Below are 16,230 nucleotides of genomic sequence, written 5' to 3'. Positions count from 1 at the left end.
CTCAATGTTTAAATTTGGCGTGGAGAGTGACTGGACATCTCCCAACCGTCTCCCCTCAATTCCTAGTTTAAAGCTCTTTTGATCAGTTGAGCCAGCCTCCCTGCTAGAAGTCTATTTCCTTCCCTACTCAGGTGGAGCCCATCCCGTGAGAACAGTTCTCTGTCTCCGAAAGCCTCCCAGTGCCCATACATCCCAAAGCCCTCCTTATAGCACCACTGCCTGAGCCAACTATTTATCATCACAATCCTGTCACCCCTTTGTCGCCCTTCCCTAGGGACAGGTAGAATCCCACTGAAGATCACCTGAGCCTCAATTTCCTTGAGCGTCTTACCCAGCCTGGCATAGTCTCCCTAGATTCTCTCCAGCGAGAATCTAGCCGTGTCATTCGTTCCTACATGAAGGATGATCAACAGTTGATCTTTTTCAACTGCAGGTCCACATCCCGTATTTTAGCGCCCGGTAGACAGCACACCCTTCTGTTCTCCAGATCGGTCCTGGTCACAGGCCTGTCCAACCTTCTCAGTATGGAATCCCCAATCATGTAGACCTGCCTTTGCCTGGTGACAGTGCGGTCTGCTAACCTAACCCCCATTCCCCCTGGTTGCAAGCTCCTTCCATTCCTATCCTCCTTTGTAGTCCCCCTTAAGCCATCCTGCATCCTCCCGGGGCCCAAAGTTGGTGCTGCCTCCATCGACTCCTCCCCTCCTTCTATCGGACTAGCCGCTCTTCTCTTCTTCCTTACCCTCCCACCGTTGGCTACCACCTGCTGTACCCCTTCCTCATTCTCCAAACCTTCAAACCTGTTCCTTAGCTCTATTTCTCCTTCACTGGCCCTCCTTTTCCCCTTCCTGCTTCTCACGGTTACATGCTTCCACTGCCCATGTTCCCCATCCAGCATTCCCCCCTCACAGGCCTTAGCCCCTGCTTCCCCCTGTACCCCTGAGCACTCCACTTCAGCCACATCTTGCCTTTGCTCCATCAGCTCCTCAAACCCCCTTCTAAACTCTACCAGGGTTTCTACCTGCATCTCTAGACCTCGGATCTTTTCTTCCAGCAGGTCTGTTAGGCGGCACTTCATGCATACATACCTCTGTTCCGGCGCCCCTGCTAGGACCATGTACATACCGCAGCTGCTGCATGCAATCATCCTCGCTGTATCCTCTGCTGCTTGGCTCATGGGTGCTGTTGTCTCTGCCTCTATCAGCATTCTCACCTGAGGAACACAGCACCGCGCCCCCTGCCCCTTCCACCTCCCCCCTGTAAACTCCCACTCAAACTCCCCTGTTAGCAGCCCTGTTCGCCGGCTCCCGTGCCGCTGCTCGCAGCTGTGCCGCTGCCTGGCTGGGCGGCCACTTTTATAGGCCTCTCCTCCGCCTAGCTCCGCCCCCTACTCAGGGCTCGGCTGCCCGCTCAGCAGTCTGCCCCGACGGGCCTCTACAGATAGATACAAGCACTACAAAGACAGATGCAAATACACAAAGACAGATGCAAATACAAATACCTGCTCCTCCAATGGGAACTCTCCCACTCAAACTCCCAGGATTAACAGATCCCCTGTTATAGCCTTTAAGTTCTGTGATCTCCTTGGAGATTGATGAGGACGGTGGTGGCCTTGCTGTGATTAAATCCAGATTCCGGTGACTGAAAAGGGCACTAGCAAGCCAGACCCCGCCACCCTGCCAAAAAAACCAACAAAACTTTCAGGTTCCAGTAGCCTCAGAAAATTCAAGTTACCCTCTTCCTGTTCTGAGCAGTGCTGGGCTGCCATCTTGGATTGGACTGGGAGTTTGTTTTATTTATGAAGAACTTTGTATGACTCCCTATACTTTTGCATGTGGGTTCATTTATAAGAATTTAAAACAAAACAAGTATAATATCAATGGATAGAAAGACTTAGTCCACTGTTGCCAGCCACAACCTCGTGATAATACCCTCCTCTCAGTAGCTGACTACCAGAACAAATAGCTATATTACGAAGATGTGTCTTGCACCATATACTGTAGGCTACCACACTCAGACTGTGGCATAGTGCAAACAAAAGCCAAGGGCATCTATGATGAACTTCCTTACAGCAACATGCTTTGACCAAAATAAAGTCAGCAGGCAGCTTCAGCTGCTTTATTTCCAGTTTATTTAAGTTTTATTTAGGATCCTTCAAAGGCTCCCTTGCTGTTGAGGCCATTTCCAAGAGGTGCAAACCCAAATTGACTTTTAAGGTTAGCGACTTCAAATATGCTTGCTTTTTTATTATTTTAAATGTATCAATACAGCTAACATTGAACTGAGCAATGCATGAAGGAAAAGTGACACGTCAAAGAATTTATATTCTGATCTCTATTTCTTTTGCCCTCTCAGCCCCTCGTTTTGTCAGGTACCTTGAAGGCATTAAACTGCAGTTCAGAGTTGAGCCCTCCTTAATTTTGTCTCATCACTGCATTAAAACCTTGATGCCTTGAAGTTCACCAAAGCATAACCACAACCCAGGAGCGCTCTTGCTGTTGGAAATTAAAGGCTGAATGCTGAAATAATAATAAAAAAACAAATATCTACCACATTATGATCTGAAGGTTTCTTTGCCTATTTATATTCCAGCCACTGAGAGAGAAAAATCCGTTATAAGGCTGGATGGTGGCCCAATACTTAATTCTCTGCACTACCACCTGAGAAACCCAGATTGAGCTCGATTCCTGGGATAGCAGGAGCTAGGAATGCTGTGCAGACAACATGCTGAAGTACCAGTGGAGAGAAAGCACCTTGAGTGCAGACTATCCCAGGGTAGAGTTCATTACAGAGAACAAGGGCCTGTCCATGCCAGAATAAAAGGTATAGTTTTCAAAACATAATAGTTACTACATGCAGACAGTGCACACTGGATTTTAACATGCTAGCTGGCAGAGATGAATTCTAGAAGGGAGCCTAGAGTTCACCGTGACCAGCTGAAACTTGTTGAAGTCCAACCTGCCCCCCATGCCCCAGGACGTTAAAATGTATTTGAGTGGATGCAAATATGTATTTCACCCAGGTGTGTATGTGCCCAGCACACCGGAGCTGGAAAAGCTTTCTGCAGCAGTACCTGTCAGGGCAGTGCATGCACCTTGCACTTCCTTGTGGCCCCTCCAAAGATGATAAAAAGGTGGCGCCACCTGGACTCCGTTCAGTTCCCTTTTACAGACCAAGCTCATGTGGCCTCACACTGCTGAGATCTGAAGATGGTTGTACCCTTCTTAAAGGTAACGAATCCATCAAAGAGTTCTGGAAGGAACACTACCAGAAGCTTCTAAATTGAGAATTAACTGTGACTGACAACACCATCGACTCCATCCCTCAGCACCCAATCTGGGAAACTCCTGCCAACCCACCAACACCTGAGGAGGTCTGCAAAGCAATTAAACAAATGAAGAACAATAAAGCAACAGGTTGTGATGGCATACCACCTGAAGTATTGAAAACGGGAGGAGAAACGATTAACAACCTTCATTTGCTGCGCCTCAAAATCTGGAACACCAAAGAAATCCACGTTGACTTACATAATACTAACATCATCACCATTTTCAAAAAGGGAGACAGGGCCAACTATCGAGGCATTGCCCTCCTCTCCATCACCGGGAAGATTATTGCTAGAATCTTACTGAATCGCCTGCTCCCTCTTGCAAAGGAAATATTTCCAGAGTCCCAGTGACGAAGTGGATATTCACCCATGAAAGCTTATGCTCCAATACATCTGTTAGTCTATAAGGTGCCACAGGACTCTTTGTTGCTTTTTACAGAGTCCCAGGGTGGCTTCAGACCAACACAGGGCACCACCGACATGATTTTCACAGGCAGATCCAGGAAAAATGTCAACACCACCACCAGGAGTTGTATATGGCCTTTATCGATCTGACCAAAGCCTTTACTCTGTCAACCATGAGGCTGTGTGGAAAATCATGTCAAAGTTTAGCTGCCCAAGCAAATTTATCACCACTGTAAGACTCCTCCACGACCAGATGACTGTCTCCATCCTGTACAGTGGCTCTACCTCTGAACCCTTCGTCATCCGAACTGGGGTAAAACAAGGCTGTGTACTCACACCCACCCTTTTCTCCATTTTCTTAGCATCTACGAAAACACTAACCCAAGACAGTCCACCACAAGGCACTGGCATCCAATATCAGATTGACGGCAACCTCTTCAACCTCTCTCATCTCTGTGCCAGAAATAAAGTAATATCGGCAACAATAACCGGACTCCAATACGCAGATGATTGTGCTGTAGTTGCATAAAGGAAGATCTACAAATAGCCCTTAATTGCTTCTCTGAAGTTTACAAAAGCCTAGGGCTAACTGTGAACATCAGCAAAACAAAATTTCTCCACCAGCCAGCTCTTGGTCAGTCATCAGATCCAGCAAGGAAGATATACATTTGCAATGAAGAACTGTGCCAGCCTTGCCTTTGTCAGACTGTCTCGCCAGGTGTTCAACAATCACAACATGAGAACACACACTAGACTTTTAGTTTATAAAGCGGTAGTAATCCCAACTCTGTTCTATGGCTGTGAGACTTGGGTGACCTAAAGAAAACACCTGAAAAACCTGTACGCCCAACTCACCAAAGGAGAAAGGAAACAGGGAGGCCAAAAGAAACACTTTAAAGACATTCGCAAGATAAACATCAGGAGATGTGGCGTTGACACCACACACTGGGGAGACAGTAGCCCAGGATATGGATAACTGGCAAAGACTTGTCAGAGAGGAAATGTCCATTTTTGAGGAAAATCGCCTTGCCCTGGTTGCAGAAAAATGCCAGAAAAGAAAGGACGGACAACTGTCACGCAGCAATTGCAGCCCAACCCAGACTTCCAACATCACCTGCAAGTCTGCTAATGAGCCTGTGGTTCAAGGATCAGACTCCTCAGTCACCAAAGGACCAATAAAAAATAAAACCTGTGAAAGATCGTCATCGACCTTGAGGGATCAACAATGACCACTCACAGCTGAGTTGAAACTCTGAGGGTGGTTCTCCTCACACCTTTTTCTGTGATATAGCTAGCTCTTAGTTTATTTCATTCTGTACGTAGTTAGCAGTTAGTATCCTTTAGTCAGGTTTCCTTTATTGTTTTCAATTTTTATTTCTAGTTTATTTGTTTGTGTAGTTGGTGGTGCTACGCTCCAGGGATATGCAGCACTCTCTGGACTTCAAGCACTGACCTTTGTGTGAGGTATCTATTCCCAGTAGCGATCCCTACACACATTGTTTGCTGCATCTTGAGGAAGGACATATCAAGGAGAGGAGCTGCATTTGCCACTCCTTAAAGAAACATACTCAAGTTTCCAGGGATCTACACCTCAAGCTGCACCTCTTAGAACAGGCCAGAGGCCTACCTCAGCACTGGCACCAGATCATTCTGTCCATGCATAGTCAACTGTTACTATGGCAGAGAGTTCGAACAGACCTTTGGACTTGCACTCCTCTTCATGGAGAAGGAGAGGTCAATCTTTCTCTTGTAGGGTCCCTCTAGGGTGACCAGATGTCCTGATAAAATTGGGACTGTCCTGATATTTAACTCTCTGTCCTGTGTCCTGACCGATGTATGATCGGGACACCGTTTGTTCCAATATTGTAGGGTTCCCAGGTGTCCAGCTGGGATGGGGCTGGCAGGCTCCCTACCTGGCTCAGTGCAGCTCCCTGGAAATGGCGACATCTCCCGCTGGGTCCTAGGCACAGGGATGGCCAGGGGGGTTCCAAATGCTGCCCTGCCATGAGTGCCTGCTGCACAGCTCCCATTGGCCAGGAAATGCTGTGGGTGAGGCAGCGCGCAGAGCCATCTAGGTGCGCCTTTGCCTGGGACCCAGAAGCAGATGTCGCCACTTCTGGGGAGCCGCCTGAGGTAAGCGCAGCCTGGAGCCCACACCCCCTCCCGCACCTCAACCCCCAGGCCTGAGCCCCCTCCCGCACTCTCTTATTGGTCTGTCCCCCCTGGAAACTTAAGCAACCCCAGTTTTCTAGGCTGTGTAAGTTCCCTTTGTTCTCACTAGCATTGACACACAACTTGTATCCCTTGGTTAAGATACATGGCTGAGACAAGATGCGCCTTTACAGTATTTTTATGATCTAATATTAATCTTCTGGGTAATTTTGCGCAATATTATCACTTGGTACCCCTTTTCCCATAATGTTAGGGCATTGGGTTATTCCTCGGTCATTTATGTCATAATTCTTGCCTCCAAGGCCTAAAATAGCTAAGCTGAAGTCTTGCAGGCCTCAACCTACAGGTTTTTCTGTTTCAGCTTGTCTTACTCATGTCTAATACTTGGTTCCTCTAAATACTGATCAATCTTATACCCTTATAACCCTACAAATTAACTCTTATTAACATACAATGAATATATGTAATGTAACATATTAATTAATTATAACATCACACAATAAAATGGATAATACACTAAAATCTTTGGCTGCAGGTCTTACCCATCCACCACGGCCCAAGTATACCTCAGGTTGCTAGGTCACATGGCTGCATGCAAATATATGACCATGCATGCGGGACTCCAAGTTTGTCCTCTATAAGCATGGCTAAAGTCCGTTTACCGGCCAAGCAGGCATCATCTGGACAAGCTGGTCCAAGTTGCTCCTGTAGTCTTACATTCTGTGGAATGGTGGATGGACCAGGACAGTGTAGGAATCTCCCCACACACACGCACCTTTTCCAGTCCCCTTGCAATGAAGACAGTTGTAACCAACAATTCTACAATAGGTTGAGGTGCTCACCTGAATAGTTCATGGGTGCAAGGAATACAGACAGACCAGGAAGTGAGGCTTCACATTAATGTCCTGAAGCTACAGCAAATTTACAGAGCTTGCCAAGCCTTTCTCTCTCTTGTCAAAGATTCAGCAGTCCAGATTCTGACTATACAACTGCCATGTATTATCTAAATAGACGGGGGGGGGGGGGGGGCAGAGGAACGACCCTCTCCATACAAATGTCAGGAGGTGATAAGCCTCTGGAAATTATGCATCAAGCAGAACATTGCCCTGATGGTAGCTCACTTACCTGGTTCCCAAAACTAGCTGGGTTTTCATTCACTCACAAATAGTCTCTCAAAAACAGTGTGCTGCAATTTATTTTGTAGATATGGGGCATCCCCTCAGTTGACCAGTTTGCTACAAAAGATAACAAAGGCACAATTTATTCTCTCTTTCTCTCTCACACTCTCTCCCCACAACTTCCTGCAGGGCTCAAGGATTAAATATTTAAGAAGCAGATACCTGCTTAATGAGATTTGTTAAAGCATTTTATCTGGAACACTTTCCCTATCCCTGAGACACAGGAATGATTTCCAGCCTTCAAATCTCTCCATACAACCTTCATTTTTGGCTTAGTTCACAATTAACACAATCTCGCAAAATAATTGAGATATGAAAAGGTGCATTTCAAGGCTTGTTTTACATTGCTCTCTGTGGTATAGGGACAGCATCTACTCTCCAGAAATCCCCTTCAGTAGGAATGAAGGCTTCCATGTGTGCTCCAGAGAGACTGGAAGTGTCAGAGGAGGAGTATTTTTTTAAACACTTGGCACCCCCCTATACCAGAATGAATTCATAAACCCCCTTTTAACACACAGTTTTAATTCTAAGTCAATTTTGGGCCAAGTGGCTACAGAGCGTTTGAGGGAGAAAGTCAAAAATATTTAAGATGTGCTATTCTCCCCACCCTGAGTAGTGTCAGGTCAGTTATTTATTAATGTTTCACATTTCTACACTATAAGGCCTGTCATACTAAAGGAATTTAACAATACTTAGCTTCTTCTATACAAACACTGAAATGCAACCACCGCTAGAGAAAGCCAGCACACAGTCTTCTGCACAACAGCAAAGAGCAATTTGGCAAAGGACATTCCAAAAAGTACCAAGAGATTTCATAATTAGAGGAGGGCCATGCACATTTACCTCATTCAGAGAGCACACAAAGGGAGACACGGGTTTCTGCCTAATGGTATGAAAAATAGTCACACACAGTCTTGTTTATTAAGTTCTCATCCAAAAAGACCCAACTGCATGCTACTCACATTAGGTATTCGCTGTAGTGCAGCTTGCATTTCAGCAGGAGAGAGGACTGCAACTAGCATTCAGCATATGCAAATACCTGCATTTACCTGGAAAGGCTAAGAAAGGTCTTGATGCAACAATCCATAAACCACTAATTTTATTTCCATTCTGAGGTGGACTCAATCTCTCATAAAAGCAACAAAGGACACAATAATGGTCCTGTTGAAACTTCTGCTGTACCTCAGAGACAGCCCCACTCTCTTCACCTTCTATTCTGTATATTTATCCACCAGTGGGGTCGGGTCAGACTGTACTTCCAGAAGCAGTTCTTTAAAAAAAATAAAGTCTCATGTAGCCTTGATTGTTTCAGTTTCACGGTTTTCTTCAGCACTGCTGGTTACTGTTTAGGTTCCTGCTTTTGAAGTGGGTTTCATTGTCTAATTTGGGATGGAAAGCAGCATTATCTTATTAAAACAAGGTTTTTAACATTGTCTAGTTCTTAAAATCTGTCTCATGTAAATAACGTAACATTCTGCCTTTCTAAGCAGCTAGCACTCTTTAAATCCCTTCCAGCTCTTAAATTTTGCATTTTCTCGCCCTGGTTCAATACTGTTGGGAATGTAGTAAGTATCCAGGATCCTCTTTCCCTGTAGTCTTAGTCCCCCTCCTGAGTATCTTTGTCATGCAGTGTGAAGTTCCTACAAATGTCAATAAGCTTCTCTTTTTTACCTACCTGGCTGAATAATGAGCAGGGCCTACAACAGATCTACACAGTACAAGAGTCATTTTCACTAAGATGATTTCACCCATTTCTGAAGTTCCAAATACAAAGGATGGAGTGGAAGAAAACAGAGACAAGAGTGTAAGAAACATAGAAATGACGCAGTGAGAAGAGAGGCATGGCAGAGCAAGGGGAGCAAGAGAGATTAAAATGGGCAGAGCTGTAGGCAGGGAAGGATAACATAGTGCCTTGGTTTGGAAGGCAAGAGAAAACTAGTGAAGGGATTTCAAGAGTGGGTTTAAGGCTTGTGTGTGTGAATGGTATATACATGCTGCATGTGTGTATGTTTGAGAGAGAGGTGGTGTAGATTTAAAATGACCATTGGATCCAAAAAGAAAAATTCAGAACATCTGAGAATGGCATTGCATATCAGCATATGGGCATGTAGATAGATGCACAATTGAGTAGTACAATAAAGTGTTACGATGCTGAAACACCTTTATTGCCATATTACAGCTGGCCATATGCTTTATCAGCTGGAAGTCACACAGATCTTTATCACAAAATTTAAAAAATCCTACACTCAAATACAAGGATTCTAACTTTCACACATCAGTATTTATGCCAACTTATTCTTTTATTTACAGGCTGATCTAGAATGCATTAATCTGAGACCACATGGATATACAGGGAATAGAAGAGAGCCACCTGCTTTTCATTAAGCTAGTAGGTTGTGAGCCTATCCAAAAGCATATAATGCCAAATAAAAACCACAGTGCAGTTATAAAAGCCAGCCACTGTACAAGACCAGAGGAAGCCTTAAGGTACAAACGGATATCAAATCACAACCATTTTCATTCAGTTGCCTTCTGACAAGACTTTGTGTGTGTTCTCAGCAGATGTGACAAGAAGGGAAGTGAGTCAAATTCAGTCAGGCAGCTCTTGGAGAGTAGTTGTATGTGAATGAGGTAACTCTGAAGTGCAGGAAGAAGTCAGCTCCTTTCCTTGGTAATGGAGATATTCTAAAGATACCATCTACCAGGATTCTCATGCTTAGCATCCTAGAGCAAGTGGCAGATAATCATCATGGCTTGTTCAAAGGGTTATTTTATCAAAGTGTCAACATTAGATTAAGTTGTCCCCAAAACCAGTCAACTTAAAAAAAAGCAGTATGTGCAATGAAACGGTCAGAAGTGGCTTGATGGAAGCCTATGTATCGGTGCTCAAGAGCAGCTGGGATCTATTCTCAGGGCTAAGGGTACGTCTTCACTACCCGCCGTATCGGCGGGTAGCAATCGATTTTTCGGGGATCGATATATTGCGTCTCATCTAGACGCGATATATATCGATCCCCGAACGCGCTCATGTCGACTCCATAACTCCACCAACGCAAACGGCGGTAGCCGAGTCGACAAGGGGAGCCGCAGACGTCGATCCCGCGCCGTGAGGACGGTAAGTAATTCGATATCAGATAGCTGAAGTTGCGTATCTTATATCGATTTTCCCCCATAGTGTAGACCTGCCCTAAGTGTGCTCTGCAGGTGATGCTATTGGATGCCTAAAGAAGGGGGTTAATATCAGCTCACCGCATGAGTGACTTTTGCTGGCAGATTCTTTAAACATCCATAGAGTTTCTTTTCTCTCCCCTACAGTACAAGTGCCATGTTCATAGATGTCCAGAGAGGGAGCAAAATCAAGTATAAGTGCAGACATGGGCTTGAATTCTCCCTTCATTTACGCAAGTACAACTATCAGCAACTTAAATGGGGAGTTGTACTGGTGTAACAGGAGAAATTGACCCATGATGTTCCCTAGAAATGGTGGAGGAATAAGGAAGAACTGTTTTGATCACAGGCTAGTGCTTTGAGAGGGATCCATAACCATGTGCTGCGAAGGACTGATGCAAAATAGTGTGTTTCTTACAATATGTTATTGCATGAGCCCAGAACTCATGTCTTGCTTCTAATCACATCCTCTCTTCCTAACCTTTTTAAATACTTAATGTGTTTTTTAACCACAATGGAGTCCAATTCAATCAAAACACTTTAGGTACTTGGAGACGTGTATCATGCAATTACACTATTTGTTAAATGTTAAAGGCATATACTGTACAAATGAACTTTTAAACTAACTGAATTTGAATTTTTGAAATCAGCATCCTCTTTTTATTTTTGTTCTTTCAGAGAAGTGGAAGGTGAACTTGAAATAGTTTGGGAATCTACCTCCAAAGAGAACCGGAGAATGAAAGAATTATTGCATAAATCTCTGGAGAAGAAGAACATGTGGAGCACTGTCCGAGTTTATGAATCATATTTAGATGAAATCTCTCAGAAGGACTTTATTTCTGGATATGATTTTAGCTACTGTGATGTGAAACCATCATCACCCACAAAAAATCAAAGTAAACAGGAACCTCCGTGTTAAGGCCAAAGGTGCCTCTACGTCTTGCACAAGAAAGGATGATCCCAAAGAAACAAAACAAGAATGGCTCTACATCTGAATTAGACTTTCCTCAACCACAAAATATGTTACAACAAAAAAGCATTTATGCTCTTTGATACTGATATATACGTTAACTGGAATTGATAACAGCATATTCTCGCTCTCGTGGAGTTATATTTTTAGTATAGATTTTAATATTATTGATGTCATTTGATAAAAGGCCACTGCTAATCCAGTAGAAAAGTAGTATAGCACTAGTCATGACTCTAAAGCTGGCAGTACTTATCAAATTAAAGGGATAAATAATTGCAGAGCGTGGCATTCTAATTGCCAGACTCACAGAGCACATAAATCCTAGGGTTACTATTTCCTATTCATTTGTTTTGTAGCAGAGACTCTCCTATATGGTAAATAATGCTTACGTTTTTATATGGTTTAATTGAAATGCTAGTAGTTTTCATCTATAAAAATCCCATACAGTTGTTTAAGTATCCAAAATGTGGAGATTTAATCAAACAAAATACATAGAAAACATCTGCAATGTCTAATCTTTATTTCACTGTTTGTAAAGCACTTTAATATCCTTGGATGCAAAGTGTTACTATTAGGATTGATTGTCTTACAGAATCTCTGCCCACTACCTGGAGAAAGAGAGAGGAAGTGCCAACGGCGTAGGGAATTTGGGGACAAGGCTGGGGCAAGTTAGTGGCACCACATCCCCTGCTACCTCACAGACATCCAAGTGGGAGTTAGTCCTGCTTGAATACATGACTGCTTATGAATAGCTATAGAGGGATCCAACCAGCAGCAGCACGTTTCCTGATGGAGTTGTGCTGCCAAGGGGATGGAAAATCAGAAGAGGCATGAGTCATCCCCAGGATCAGGCGGCTTTGCCCTCTGCAAATTCAACAGCATCTGAAACCACTTCCCCTTTACGGGAAAATTTGCAGGGAACCCCTCAATTTTTTCCGCTCTAGCTAGACCCCTTCACAGAGTTCGTTGCAGCAGGGGGAAGTCTGCCCCATTAGTATGATACGTTTATTGTCATATTTGACAGCAATTGCACATTGTAGTAACCAAAGCTCAAAGTTGCTATAAAGTGAAGGGTTTTATTTCACAATTTATACAAGTATGTTTGATCTTTCTGCAATTTTTTAGCTTGCTGCCTAATTTTATTACCCTAGCTAAAGAACTGACAGCTGTTTGTGAACTGAAAACAAAAAAGTGAAAACAATACTTCTTAAATGTGTAAATCTACAACATATATAATCTCGTATTGCTTGTTGACAGGAACTAAACAGCAAAAATAAAATTAGGGAAACAAAGGTCCCTTAAAATGAACATAAAAAAAGAAAATGTACTCCAATTGGTGTGGATCTGAGAGAGTTCACTTATTTACTAGAGTCTTCTACTTCACATTAAGGGCCTCACTTAGGAAAGCATTGGTATTCAGGAAGGAGGGCTTAAACAAGGGTGAAAAGAAAAATGTACAAGCAGCAGAGTTTACACGCCAAAATAGAGATGAACCACGGACTCCATGAAGTCCAATAGCAAAGCGTCTAGTGATTTTTACACGGAAGGTGCTCAGATACTAGTGAGGGTGGACATATGGAACACTATGGGTATGTCTACACTGCCAAAAAACTCTAGGCAGCATGTCTGAGAGACCTAGTCAAGTGACTTGGGCTCATGCTATGGATCTAAAAATAGCAGTGTAGACACTGCCTCTTGGGCTGGAGCTCAGGCCTCTGAGACCCGCTCTGCTTTGCCCGGTTTCAAAGCCTGAGCAGGAATGTCTACACTGCTATTTTTAGTCCCATAGTGTAACCCCAGTAAGCCCAACTCTGTTGACCTGGACCTAAGACTTGCTATTGCAGGGGTTTGGGTTTTTTTTTGCAGTGTAGACAGGCTTGTAGCTCATACCCTAAGGGCTTGGCTACACTTACAAATTTGCAGCGCTGCAGCAGGGTGTGAAAACACACCCTCTCCAGCGCTGCAAATTGCGGCGCTGCAAAGCGCCAGTGTGGTCAAAGCCCCAGCCCTGGGAGCCGCGCTCCCAGCGCTGTCCGTTATTCCCCACAGGGAGGTGGAGTACGGACAGCGCTGGGAGAGCTTTCTCCCAGCGCTGGCGCTTTGACTACACTTAGCGCTTCAAAGCGCTGCCGCGGCAGCGCTTTGAAGTGTAAGTGTAGCCAAAGCCTAAGATAGGGTATGTACTTTGAGTCCCATTCAAGTCCATGAGAATTAAACACATGCTCGAGTGCTTTTCTGAATTGGGGTCTAAAGCATGTGCAAAATCACTAAATTGCAGCAGACTTGTTATCAGCCCAAATAGTTTTATCTTTACTATTACATTTTAGAGCTTTCAGTTACAAAGACAGAATTATTATCTCACTCCCTCTCCCACAGACACCTAACTACAAACAGGATAATTTTTTAAAATTCGCATGTTTTTGGATTCAATGGCTGTGACATAACAGTAAAATTACAAAAGCCTAAACCTAATAAGATCAAGTAATACACCAGATGAGGATTGAGAGAATGAGCTAATAATATCTAATATTTTCATTTAGACTTCCACTAGATCTTGTAGCCCAACCACTCCTGTTTCTCTGAGGTCTTGGAGGTGGCTATGTTAATTTGAGAGGCAATACTCACAGTATCAATTCAGCTGTTATACAGAGAAGAACATTACAGACTATGTACATGCATAATTCTCCATCTAATATAGTAGACAAACTTCATCAGCATGCACAAATGGACAACTTAGACATGCACACACAGTAATTGTGCATACATATCAGAGACAGCTGCACACAATTTTTTTGCATAGCCTTGTACTTCACAGGTTTTAAAAATCAGGCACTGTGTATCAGATTTTTAAAAATGGGCACCTGAATTTCCCATGCACAGCATGAGTGCTCAGGCGAAGAATAGGAGAAATTATACACTTTTCAGTTTTTAATTACCTGTTTGCACCTGGCTGGACATTTTAGGTTCCTTCTTTGGAAACCCTGCCCTTTTTGGCTTTCATTTAACAGATCAGCGAGAACTACTCCAGTAATAACTGGTTAGAAACTAGGGGTAAGATTTTCAAAGTCACTCAGTGTTGGCCTAATTCTGGTGCCACTGAGGTCAAAGGTAAAACTCTCTCTGAGCCCACCCTAGAGACACACTTCCACCTCCCTCCCTTTCCTTCTTTGCTGTGTCTCCTTTCCTCTGTATAGCTCTCATTTTAGGCCTTTAAAACAAACTTTATGTGCCTTTATGTATCTTCACAATGTAACTTTATAGCTTATTGAACATATTCATAAATACTTGCATGAACAAAGGCTGCACTATATGTCAAACATTTCTAATATGTAAAATTCAATAAAAATATTCTTTAAGAAGTTCTCATCCTGTGAAATTCTCTCAGAAATAAAATTTGCATTGTATTAAAGGAACTCAGAAAACGTGATGGCATATTCCCATGTGGGACCAATCCCGCATTCTGTACATACCAAAAGCTCCCAAAGGCACATGGGAATTATGCATGTAAAGGATTGGGCATCCCGGATTGTTTTGATGAGTATGTTGAAATACATATTTTTAGCCCTAGAAAGTATATAATATGTGCAATTAAAGTGCTGATTAGTTGAAGAGTTTATTTGAGTTTTAAAATCAAACCAGAGATGTTGGAAATCCTTGAGATTAGAGAAATTTCATGATGAAGAATAAGTAAAAGCATCTTGGCTAGAGTGCACAATATAATATGGAGTTAATACAAACAGAATTAATGATTAAAGGGATATTTCTGCTGTGAAATCTATGAGTTATGAAAGAAGCCACTAATTTTCTTCTATTTTTTGCATAGCTTAGAGTTGATTTCCCTCTATATCTCTCACCAGTGAAAAACAAGTATTAGACTCAATTTGTTTAGCTTTCATTTCAGAGTACTTTATATTTAAAGCCTGTTTAATAGGTAGAAAAATAATGTAGTTTATTGTGAACTGTTGGTCTTAGGACTAGACAGAGTGCATTTTGCATTTTTATGCAGAAAGCTATTAGTTTGAAAGCATGTTATTTTAGTTCATATCATTTTATTCTGAATATCATTTACATTCAGATGGTATACTAAAATACAGTAAAAAAGCCAAAATAAAAAATATCCAAGATCCTAATAAATAACAAAGGCTGTAACATACAGGTTAGAGTTGGGTATTAGGCAGTACAGCCAGTTAAACAAATACCGCATCCAAAAGTCCCTGACTGAATTAGCATGATAGTGGTTCACACCAGAATTAATGCCAAGTCTCAGTCAAAAGCCTGAAAGCCTTTAAAGATTTCCTTAACTTCTAGGGAAAGCAAATGAGCCACTGGAGACAAAAGCAAGTGGACAGATTCTGGATTTTTAGCTGCTCATGAGTCCCCTCCAGCGCCAGAACACTAAACAGTCATGTAATTCCCAGTGGGTGCAGTAAGAGTATTTTATTGTATCTGTTATTTCAGAATGACAGATTTAATTCATAACCAAAGACAAGACAGAGAAAAAGATCAGCACCAGGAATTCATTAATATGTTTTGTCTACAAAGTGAAGTCCTCCAAAAAGCAGGATGTATTTTTAACTCAGAAGAATAAAATATGTTTTTTTGCTTCCAGTAGTGAATTTAAAAACAAGCAAACAATATACTATTTGAATCAATATTGGCTGTGTGTATGAAGGTGAAAGGTTACCCCGTGAAAAAGGATTGCTGGCACTGGAGCAGCAACCTCTTTCCAAATAGAGAAAGAGGGAAAATAATATAAGGACATAGCGACTCACCATCGACTTAAATAACCCTCCTCAGATTTCTGGCCAGAGCACCCTACATGAGATCTGACGGCATCACTTGGATATTAGATGGTATCAGTGCACCAAGCCAGGATTAGACCTATGATCTGCATTCAGTCCCGGGACTTTGCAAGTGGCCTGGTAGATGTGTTTGGTAATATTATTTAGGTACCAATCAGGGGGCTACAGCTGTCCAGGGAGGACTGGGAGCACGCCCTTTCCTTTACT

General features: G+C 42.9%; 1 protein-coding gene across 3 annotated transcripts in view; it reads left to right on the top strand.

The window, feature by feature from the left end:
* Nucleotides 1–13,173, top strand: part of CEP89 (centrosomal protein 89) — a 113,315-nt gene extending 100,142 nt beyond the window's left edge. Inside the window, exons 19-20 of one of the 3 annotated variants that reach the window (XR_005588956.1) lie at nt 9,394–9,570; nt 10,930–11,063. Coding sequence is in view for 2 of the 3 variants with exons in the window: in XM_039503508.1 (XP_039359442.1) it covers nt 10,930–11,170 (241 nt within the window). In the remaining variant the exon portion in view is untranslated. Of the gene's footprint in view, nt 1–2,355; nt 2,505–9,393; nt 9,571–10,929 lie in introns of those variants that run through there. The other 2 variants (XM_039503508.1, XM_039503504.1) reach the window with 2 other exon arrangements.
* The last annotated feature ends 3,057 nt before the right edge of the window (nt 13,174–16,230 follow it).

This window comes from Mauremys reevesii, linkage group 16, assembly GCF_016161935.1.
Source record: "Mauremys reevesii isolate NIE-2019 linkage group 16, ASM1616193v1, whole genome shotgun sequence".
Classification (NCBI taxonomy): Eukaryota; Metazoa; Chordata; order Testudines; family Geoemydidae; genus Mauremys; species Mauremys reevesii.
The sequence above is the reverse complement of the archived record's forward strand: the minus strand, read 5'-3'. Positions and strand labels throughout refer to the sequence as shown.